At 52.5% G+C, this 10,448-nt stretch overlaps 1 protein-coding gene and 1 long non-coding RNA gene across 3 annotated transcripts; one reads left to right on the plus strand and one right to left on the minus strand.

Moving 5' to 3' along the window:
- Window positions 1–677: 677 nt before the first annotated feature.
- LOC145524812 (uncharacterized) lies at window positions 678–5,215 on the minus strand. Its single transcript, XR_014067860.1, has 2 exons — window positions 5,144–5,215; window positions 678–3,996 (listed from the first exon to the last, which is right to left on the minus strand). It is a non-coding gene; the product is annotated as an uncharacterized LOC145524812 (long non-coding RNA).
- A 1,137-nt stretch (window positions 5,216–6,352) lies between these two features.
- Window positions 6,353–8,840, plus strand: HES1 (hes family bHLH transcription factor 1). Of its 2 annotated transcripts, XM_081537708.1 has the most exons (4): window positions 6,353–6,693; window positions 6,834–6,929; window positions 7,164–7,251; window positions 7,911–8,840. In XM_081537708.1, exons 1-4 carry the CDS (start codon window positions 6,586–6,588, stop codon window positions 8,459–8,461), a joined length of 843 nt encoding a protein of 280 aa, XP_081393834.1. In that variant the 5' UTR covers window positions 6,353–6,585; the 3' UTR covers window positions 8,462–8,840. The 2 variants fall into 2 exon arrangements, with proteins under 2 accessions (XP_081393834.1, XP_081393843.1); XM_081537717.1 differs by lacking the exon at window positions 6,834–6,929.
- Window positions 8,841–10,448: the final 1,608 nt, after the last annotated feature.

A 10,448-nucleotide genomic window follows, 5' to 3' on the forward strand; every position in this document is an offset into this window, starting at 1 on the left:
AAGGTGGGGTCAGGGGTGGGGGTGGCATAAAGTATTACATTATGAGCAAATGCTGAAAGCTTCTATTTTTCCATCTTCACCCCTAGTTTGCAGTTCAAGGTCCTAGCTTGGCCAGAAACCAACTAGGCAGTTTTGTTCAGAAGCAGCAACTTATTTTTATCAAAGATGGAATGTAGAGTTGCAGTTGTTTCAAACGCCACTGCATGGCAACCAGGACTCTCACTGCAAGCATTCCTGAATCCTCTTCTATGGGTAGACACTTGGCTTTCTTGCCTATCCCTTTCCCCATCCAAATGCTGAGTGCAGAGCATCAAGTGCCTCAAAATTAAGGGGAAAAATGTGCTGGAAATTCAAAGTATCTTTATTACAGTGTCTATTTTAAATTCAAGTTCTGATGCTGATCACAACTCTATAAACCCCACCATCAATTTCCCAAAGCCCACCTCACTGTGGCATGCTAGAAAGGGCTCTGAGCTGGCTTCTGGCCCCCACTCTGGCCCTGTGTTGCTTCAGCCAGTGTCTGGCCCTCTCTGGGCCTTAAGAGTACCCACTTATAGGTAGGTATAGATTGCCTCGATCAGCTTCCTCAACCTTTCTGGGTCACAAAAATCTTTGAGATTCTGCTAAAAGCTATGGACACTCTCCCTGGGGGGGGGAAAAAATGAGGCATTTGTTCATTGATTCAAAAAGTATTTATTAAACTTCTGCATGGAAAGAATTCCATTTCAGGGCCTTCACAGGTTCCCTGGGGATTCATCCATGAACCTTAAGGTGATAAATCCCTGTAGTGAGCTCTGCTGCCGTGAGCACATATGGACTCTTATCTGGAAGCACCATAATAATGATTCTAGTAAAGGATGGCAAAACCACTAGTCAGGCAGATGCCAGAAGACGGAGGCGGCCAGGCAGTCATCACATTATGCAGGTGATGCCTGGCTTCCCTCCCCTTCCCAGTGCCCCCACCTAGCACGCTCGCGGGCAAACACGCGTGCACACCAAGCCAGGAATGTGCTGTTTCTGGGCACTTGGACTGCAGGGAGCTGGCTGCAGCTCTACAGAGACAAACATCTCTTCTATCCTGGGCTTTATTTTTCTCACGGTCTCTGAAAGGGCTGCGATCAGGTGATAGGTGTGGGACTGCTCCTGTACAGGTGCGGAGCAGGTATGGAGGGGAGGGGAAAATCCGCCCAGTGTGTACTTACTCAAAGCTTTTTCAATAGCCTTCCCAGGATAGCCCTTGGCAGGGCAGCTACCACGTCCCTGGCAGGCTGCAGGGAATCTGAGTGTGAGAAAGTCAGTCAAGCGGAGGAAAAGGGGGGGGGGGGAAGCTTCAAGTCCTCAGGCAAAATACCTTTTTTCTTCTTCTCTTGCTCTTTCTCCTTTCTTAGGCTTTAAACCAAACCCACGGACCATTATGATACCCGGGGACAAAGGGGAGTCTCACTAGAGATGTGGTTATTTGTTTTATGGTTTAAAGCAAACAGGTGATGCAATAAGATGGAGAAAAATCACCCTTCATGGGGCAGAACGGGAGGAGACAAACACAGCAGCCCCTGATTGTATTTATTGGGCATGATACAGTGGGCAAGATTCCTGGTGTCTTGCTTGTCTCAAAGGGGGATCAAAGAAGTGACATCCTCTGATGAACAAGTTTCAATTTTCTCTGTGCTTTGGAGGGGGGAGGGGACAAGGACGATGGAAAAGTGAAGACTTTTTCTAAGAGCTTTCAAACCGAAAAGGTTTTTCTTGATTGTAGCAACTTGGTTTCCCATTTGAGAAGGTGTAGAGAGTCTCCCGTTGGTGCTATTTTCACTGCCCAGGATAAAGATGCTGAAAAACAGTCTCTGAGCACATTTGCAAGGAGACTTTCTTCTTGAACGACTGGGATGAGGGCTAGGATGTCATAGTTTGTTTATCTGGCCTAGAAACAAATTCATGGCAAAATTTTGACCAACTATCTGAAAATATGTGTGTTTAAACTATTTGCTCATTCTACCAGTGTAAGCACACCTAAAGTGGCAATAAATGAGTTGTTGATTAACTATTTGACCAGTGAGGCTTTTTTAGGCACTGCAGTGAGACCATAACTTGACTATGTTCAACATTCTCCACGCACTTTCAGAGTGCCAAATTCCAAGGAGAAGACAGAAATGGGAGAGAAAAAAAGGTTCTTAGGCTGGAAGGGACAGTGGGTGGTATACCCGGTTAGTTAATTGGGGTCCAAGAGCAGACAGCACTCAATGTCATAGAACAGTTTAATAGAGGAAGTCACTGGCTCTCATAGATCTGGAGGGAAGCCAGAAAGGGTTAACAAGCTTCCCAAGGAAGATTTTCTTTCCTTGGAAGAATCTGGGTCAGAGTATTTATGCAGTTTTTAAAAAGTCAGATGCTGAGCAGAAGCATTTTAAGAAGCTTGCAAAGTTTGCATAGCAGAAGGCCAGGTAACTTCACAGCCTCATCACCTTTCACCAAGAAGATGTCAAACACACAGGGAAACTCCACTTTTTCAAAAGCAACAGACAATTTTCTGTCAGCACCACTTTTCCATCTGCTTAAAAGAAGAAAGAAAAGCCCTACCCCACTGGCCCAGGTTGCAGGTCAACAAAAGAGGCATTGTTCATCATTTCTTCAGAATGTGGTGGGGCACAGCCCACTCTGCGGTGTGTTAAGAACACACACACACAAACACAAATCCCAGAGAGGAAACCAAGGGGCGAGAGTAAGTAAACTCAGCCTGCAATGAGGTACAGATTTGGCTGCAGACTTGAGGGCTGTTCTGGAAGATGAAAATGAGGCTTGGAAGGTAAATAAGGTCCCAGTCACAATGATTCCTTGGTTAGATTCCAGGTTGTGGGGGAACGCTGCAGTAAAGGGTAGCTGCTGCTGCTGCTGCTAAGTCGCTTCAGTTGTGTTTGACTCTGTGCGACCCCACAGACGGCAGCTCACCAGGCTCCACCGTCCCTAGGATTCTCCAGGCAAGAATACTGGAGTGGGTTGCCGTTTCCTTCTCCGGTAAAGGGTAGCAGATTTCTGCAAAACTTGGATCACTGGACTAGCTGCAGTCAATGCCCAGGTGAGCTGGTTCTAGGCAGGTGCTTCCGGGTCAGTCTACACCTGTCACCTAGGAACCTCCTTTACTGCCTTGAACGTCCTAACTGGGCCCTCTGCCTTCAAACTTTGCAAACCACTCTCCATTCTTTTGCCAGAACCATCTTCCTAAAGGAGAACTCTGATGTCCCTTTTCTGGTCAAGAGCATTTCACAGTTCTCCATTGTGTAAAGGTAAGTCTTTAGCAAGATGTTTAAGGGACTCAAGCCTCCTCCTCCAGTGGCTTCTTACACTCTTGCCTGTCACACAGCCTGGGCTCCAGACCATGTTCCTTGAATAAACACCTCAAGTTTCAAAGTCTAGGTTGTTGATGCCATAGGTAATGCCATCCTTTCCAGCCCCATGACTCACCACATCTCCAATGCCCCAATCCTATCTGCTTTTCAATATACAAAGCACAGGCCACCTCCTCCAGGAAGTTTTTCAGGATACCCCAATTTATGAGTCAATCAATTATCTTAAACCTTCACAGCATTTTACTTTTATCTAGCCACATAACTGTCTCTCTTGAACCTAGGATCTACCAAAGGAATATATGGGAAAATAGGCAGATGTCTGCTGCACGTAAAAGTACAGTATCTCTCTGCCCTAGGCTTCCTGTGGACGAAAACTATTAATATTATATTCATCCCTGTCCCTCCCCCTCATATACACCAACAATAGTGTTGCCTATACAGGTGTGGTTCAGGGTTTCTTTTAGGTTCTCCTGATCTCTTGGGCCATCACCCAAGCTCTAAGAGAAAGGAATAATAATAGAGGAATGCTTCCCCATCAATCAGAAAATCAGTCTGTCTGCCTCCAGAGTTGACCATCAGTTCCTTGCAGGCTGCCACTGTATCTCTCGTGGTAATCCCAGGGTTTAACACTGTCTGGCACAGAGCATGCGTCCTGTAATGAAAGGAAGAGAGAGGCTTGCCCAAGGTCACCCAGAGCCAGGAACCGCTGAATATCATCCGGGACCAGATCTGGTGAAATCATTTACAACATTATCTCAGTAGGGAGCTCAGAGGAAGGAAGGAATGAAGTGACTGAGAAATGTGTGCCAGGCCTCCGGCGGCCTCTAAGCCTGGAGAACTGGGAGGGGGTGGGGGTGGGGGCCGACATCAAACAAGACGCGCTCGGCTCCTGGGCTGCCCTGAGCCGCCCGAGCAGCTCCCCGAGCTCCTGGGCGGCGGGAAGGGCGGAAAAGGTGGGGGCGCGGGGACCGGCGACCCGGGCAGGCGGGAGAGCGGGAGGGAGGCGGCAGGGGCGACGGCGGCCGGCCGGGGCAGTGCGCGTCGCCCGCCCTGCGCGGCAAATCCCCCAGGGAGGCCGCCGCCAGAGCCCTGGCGCTCCCGGCCCGGCGCCCGCCACGTGGCACCCGGCGGCGGCGGCGGCGGCGGCGGCTCCTCCCGGCGCGCGGCCCGGCCAGCCGGCAGCACGCAGCCGCCCGCGCCGCCCTCCTCCTCCCGGCCGCCCGCCGGCGGCCTCCCGGGCACAGCGAGGGGGAGCTGCCCGGCCTCCCTGGACTCGGAGAGAAGGCGGGCGGCGCGAAGCCGCTTTAACCGCAGCCGCCGAGCGGAGGCAGGAGGCTGACCCGGCCGCTTCCTAAGTGCGGTCAGGCATCTCGTGACCACGGCGGGCGCCGGGGGCCCCGCGGGGGGAGGGCGGACCAGGGCAGGGAGCAAACAAGAAGGCCCCCACCCCTCCCCCGGGCTGTTGCTAGCGAGGCTTTCGGCGGAGTTAAAACCTCAAGCTCGAAATCAGGGGTGGAGGGGGGTTGGAATAATTCCCCACTCTCCACCCCAGGGCGTGCGCTCCCCGCCCGGAAGGGCTGACCTTGGCCCGGGGGTAGTTGGGGGGGGCGGGTGGTCAGCTCCCGGGCTAGGCTCCCAGCCCGCCGCCCCCTCGGATTCCAGGCCCGGCGGGGGCCGGAGGAGGGGGGCCCCGGACACACACACACACACACACCCCACACGCAGCGCGCGCCAATGAGCCCAGGCCAGGCGCAGGGGGCGGGGTTTTCCCAGGCTCGAGCACAGCAGCTGCTATTTACCTTCTTGGCTTCTCCCGGGGACCAGGAACCAGCCCCCGCGCTCCGCCGCCCGCCGCCGCCGCCCGCCTCCCTGCCCCCGGGGCGCGCGCACACACTCACACACGCACGCACACACACACATCCTCCCGGCCCGGCCGCAGTCGCGGCGGCAATAAAACATCCTGGCACGTGCTCCGGCTCCAGGCGCGCCCTCGCCGGCCGGCTGATGTCAAACTGCAGCTCGGCTGGTGTAGCTCTTAAAGGGCCCGCGCGCGCCGGGTGCCGGGGCTGCCGTGGCCGCCCGCGGAGCGGGAAGGAGGGAGAGGCTGCCGCTCGGCCGGCCGCCTCGGCGCGCTGCACAACTGAGAGGCGGCGAGTGGAAAGGGAAAGGGTGGCGAGGACGTGCGCGCGTCCTCGAGGCATTGCCATCAAAGCCCCGCTTGTTAATCTTTCATTTGAAATGCCATTTCCTTTCTGCTCAGTTGGAAATTATTCTGATTGTTTCCTAGGGAAGCGCGGGGTCCAAGGCCCCCAACTCCAGAGGAGAAATGAGGGACAGACCGGGGGAGGGGGGCGGGGATCGAAAACCACTTTGCTCTGAAAAATCTGCAAATGTAAGATGGAGGCATGTTTCCTTTTCTGCGTGCAAAAGGAAATTTTTTTGTCCTTTTTTGCATGGTCAACTTTCACCCCTCTCCTCCCCCGATCGTGCGGAGTCTGAGAGGGAAATCACTTAGATCTTTTCGTAACTCACATCCTTACACACATCCCCCCGTTCTAACCACTGCATTTATAACCTTTAATCCCTGTCCTTCTAAACCTTTTAAAATATATATTTCAAATGAACTTATTAGTGGCAAAGCAGCTCTATTACATATGAGAGGAAATAAAGAGCAAAGGCCGAAGCCCCAAGAGAAATAAACTAGACTAGAGCAAACCCAATGCGCAAAAAATCCTTTCTAAAGCAAAGCCCAGCAGGGAGAGTAGCAAAGGGTTAAAATCCTTTTGATTGACGTTGTAGCCTCTGGTGCCCCGGGCTCAGGCGCGCGCCATTGGCCGCCAGGCCTTGTGCCTGGCGGCCAATGGGGGGGCGCGGTCCACGAGCGGTGCCGCGTGTCTCCTCCTCCCATTGGCTGAAAGTTACTGTGGGAAAGAAAGTTTGGGAAGTTTCACACGAGCCGTTCGCGTGCAGTCCCAGATATATATAGAGGCCGCCAGGGCCTGGGGATCACACAGGATCCGGAGCTGGTGCTGATAACAGCGGAATCCCCCGTCTACCTCTCTCCTTGGTCCTGGAATTGCGCTACCGATCACCAAGTAGCCATAAGATATAATAAACGCTCAGCACTTGCTCAGTAGTTTTGAGAAAGTCTAAAGTAAAAGGGACATAAACAAAACAATTTTTTGTGTGTGAAGAACTCCAAAAATAAAATTCTCTAGGGAGTAAAAAAAAGAAAAAGAAAATGCCAGCTGATATAATGGAGAAAAATTCCTCGTCCCCGGTGGCTGCTACCCCAGCCAGTGTCAACACGACACCGGATAAACCAAAGACAGCATCTGAGCACAGAAAGGTAAGGGCAGTACCTGTATTTCTCTGCACCCCCAAGAAGTTAAGTCGGGGTTGGGGGCTCCTTTCTCCCTTAAAATCGCTGGGAGAAATGGCAGGTCCCATGGGAACTCAAGCGCTCTTTTTTAAAAATTTTCTTTACAGTCATCAAAGCCTATCATGGAGAAAAGACGGAGAGCAAGAATAAATGAAAGTCTGAGCCAGCTAAAAACCCTGATTTTGGATGCTCTTAAAAAAGATGTAAGTGGGTAATTCTGCTTTTTCTCTCTCTCTCTCCCAGGTATTAAGAATGAAATCCCCTTGCCTGCGGGGTCTTCCCTGCCTGCACTGCATTCTCAGAGGCGGGAGAGCTGGGCCCCTCTAGCCGAGGTGTAGGGCTGTCGCCGCCGTGGCCGGGGGGAGGGACGGACCCCCACCATTCCGAGGTCTCTGGCGAGGCTCTCACTTTCCTCCTTTGCCTCCTCTTCTGTGCAGAGTTCGCGGCATTCCAAGCTGGAGAAGGCGGACATTCTGGAAATGACAGTGAAACACCTCCGGAACCTGCAGCGGGCACAGATGACGGGTGAGGGCGGCTCGCCGCGTCCCCCTCTGCGGGCGTCCCTCTCGCCCCGCGGTGATTTCTTCCAGACTTCCGCCCGTGGTTGTGAGAGGCATTCAGCTACATTTTACTGCCTTGGCTCACTCTTGCGTTCCCACGGTCTGGGGCTTATTTATAGCCACAACTCCAAGTTGTTACTGTTCCGGAAAGGGAGGGCGAGAGGTTGTAGTGGCGAGGGCGGCGGGCGGCTTGGCAGTGGGGGAAGCGGATGGGGGGTGAAAGGATTTAGAACCGTGGCGGTTTTTAAGCTGCGTGGAGCCTGGGGTCATCTGGTTTAGCACGCCCTCCTCGCCTGCTACATAAGGGGAAATAAGGCTCGGATGGTGCAGAAGAGGGGGAAGGGCACTATCCAAGGTCACATCGCGCGGGGGTGGGGAGGAGACAAATTTGAGGCTTCAGATCGGGTTAAATGAAGCGACAGGGAATGGAGAGGGAGCGTCTCGGGGTCGGTCGCCAAGCTAGTGTGGAGAGGTGGATGGTTTTTCTAAACCCAGCCGGCTACCCAGAGGCAGTTCCGCGGGCGGGTGGTCAGGGAGGCGCGCCGCGGGGACCTCCCAGGGCGGAGGCGGTGGCTTCAGGGCCAGGGCCGTTCGGTGACCTATCCGTCTCCTTCTGGCCCGCAGCCGCGCTAAGCACAGACCCGAGCGTGCTGGGGAAGTACCGCGCCGGCTTCAGCGAGTGCATGAACGAAGTGACCCGCTTCCTGTCCACGTGTGAGGGCGTTAACACCGAGGTGCGCACCCGACTCCTCGGCCACCTGGCCAACTGCATGACCCAGATCAACGCCATGACCTACCCAGGGCAGCCGCACCCCGCCTTGCAGGCGCCGCCGCCGCCCCCGCCAGGACCTGGCGGCCCGCAGCACGCGCCGTTCGCGCCGCCGCCGCCGCTCGTGCCGATCCCCGGGGGTGCGGCGCCCCCTCCCGGCGGCGCGCCCTGCAAGCTGGGCAGCCCGGCTGGAGAGGCGGCTAAGGTGTTCGGCGGCTTCCAGGTGGTGCCGGCTCCGGACGGCCAGTTTGCCTTCCTCATCCCCAATGGGGCCTTCGCTCACAGCGGCCCAGTCATCCCAGTCTACACCAGCAACAGCGGGACCTCGGTGGGCCCCAACGCAGTGTCACCTTCCAGCGGCCCCTCGCTCACGGCAGACTCCATGTGGAGACCGTGGCGGAACTGAGGGGCTCAGCCACCCCTCCCCCTAAATTCCCCAAACCACCTCTCTTCCCTCGGGACGATAAACAGGAACTTGGACCCTGAGAGAGAAGGGAGGCCATTTGAGATTAACTGGTTACTTTATTTTTTTCTTAATTTCTAAAGTTACTTTTTTGTAGAGAGCTGTATTAAGTGACTGACCATGCACTATATTTGTATATATTTTATATGTTCATATTGGATTGCGCCTTTGTATTATAAAAGTTCAGATGACATTTCGTTTTTTACACGAGATTTCTTTTTTATGTGATGCCAAAGATGTTTGAAAATGCTCTTAAAATATCTTCCTTTTGGGAAGTTTATTTGAGAAAATATAATAAAAGTAAAAAGAGTGAAGGCTCTTATGTCTTAGAATTGATTATTTCAGAATATGTAAAAATGAAGGTCTTGGCAGAATTTGAATTACACATAATCTGAGAATTCAGGAATTGGCTCCTTTTGTTATTAAAAGAACATTTAAAAAACCCATCAAGGCTTTTACCATAGCTCCTTGAGCTAAGTTCCATTTAATTTGTGAGAACCCATCTGTTACGGCTTCCTTGATCAATTTGTGGTCCGTCTCTGAAAAGATTTCAAAAACCTTTTTAGTTGCAGGTCGGTAAAGTCATTCAGTCCTGGTTCTCATAGTGGCTCCTTCTGAGGAAGATGGAAGGGGGCTGAATTCATGAAGTTAATCAATCCAGTACTAGGTGCCCACTGCACATTTAAGGGTGGCTCCTGCAGCACTAGTGCCCTAGACTATCTCACCAGCATCCAAGTAAAAACAGTCTTCATAGCTGCAGCTCCAGCCTTCAAGTGTTGGAGTCTTTCTTTAATTAGTCAATCCTTGCAGCTAGACATTTTCTGTACCAGCACCTAAAAGTTTGAAAGGCCTCTCTGCACCCTCTTCAAGCAAGCTGAGAAGGTCAACAGATTCCTTCTGCCAAGGAACAGCTAGTTAGACTCCCAAGTGGAGCCCCAGTCCAGATGATTAACACCAGACATATGTTTTTGATAACTTTCTGTGCTTGGCTCTAATAGAGAAAGCATGTGGAGGCCGTCCTGGCAAGCACACAGGCCATCTTCCCCTTTTAATACAAACAGCAAGCGACCCCTTTGCTTGGTCATGCCCCATTTCCAGGCAAGATGTGGGCTCCAGATAGAAGCAAAAGGGTTGTCTCGGGTTTCAGCTCACATAACCCTCCTTAACAAGTCCTAACTCAAAGCGGACAGCTTTAAACTGTGCCAGGATCTGCAGGGAATTTCTTCCAAATCCCATCACAAAGGCTTGTCAGATTTTGTCAGATTTGGCCAGGTGTTTGACTGCATCCAGGTGTTGGGGAAATGAAAACCACGAGCCCTGCGAGACCAGACACATCAGCCGCGCTGTGGGTCTGGCGGCCGCGCCCTCCTCCCGCACCGCCGGCCAGTCCTCCTCCCGGCCCGGCCCCTCCCGCCAGCCTCCTCTAACCGCCCCCACCCCCCTTCTCCTAGAAGGGCTTCTGGGAGAAGGATGAGGCGGGAGAGATCAATCTTTGAAGCTTTCCTAACAAAGATAAAGCCAACGATTTTCTGTCTTATTTCAAAAGCTTTACCTCTCCCCTGCCTGGCTGGCCTTTCCCACAGGCCAGTGTGGAGAGCCGCTCTATCACTGGAATGATCTAGCAGACAGCAGTCAGTTTTCTACTCAAATACTTGCCATCCAGCTTCAGATCTAGAGTGAAAGGTTTAAAAAATACTTAAAAATTTTTAGCTCCTACTTGCCTCCTTTTGCCTCTGTGAAAGGTGTCAAACATACCTTCCCCCCCAAAGAAATAGACATACACACACACCCTTCTTTATCATATCATTTTTCTGCCATTTCTCTCCTGTTTAAACAGACATAATAACAATTGCTCTTTTAAGACACCCAACCCAAGCTCAAATGCTTCACTTGGTAAATCTGTCCTCTGGCTCCTCTGGAAGTGTCCTGG

Source organism: Giraffa tippelskirchi, chromosome 2 (genome assembly GCF_054371585.1).
Source record: "Giraffa tippelskirchi isolate mGirTip1 chromosome 2, T2T-mGirTip1v1.2.pri, whole genome shotgun sequence".
NCBI lineage: Eukaryota > Metazoa > Chordata > Mammalia > Artiodactyla > Giraffidae > Giraffa > Giraffa tippelskirchi.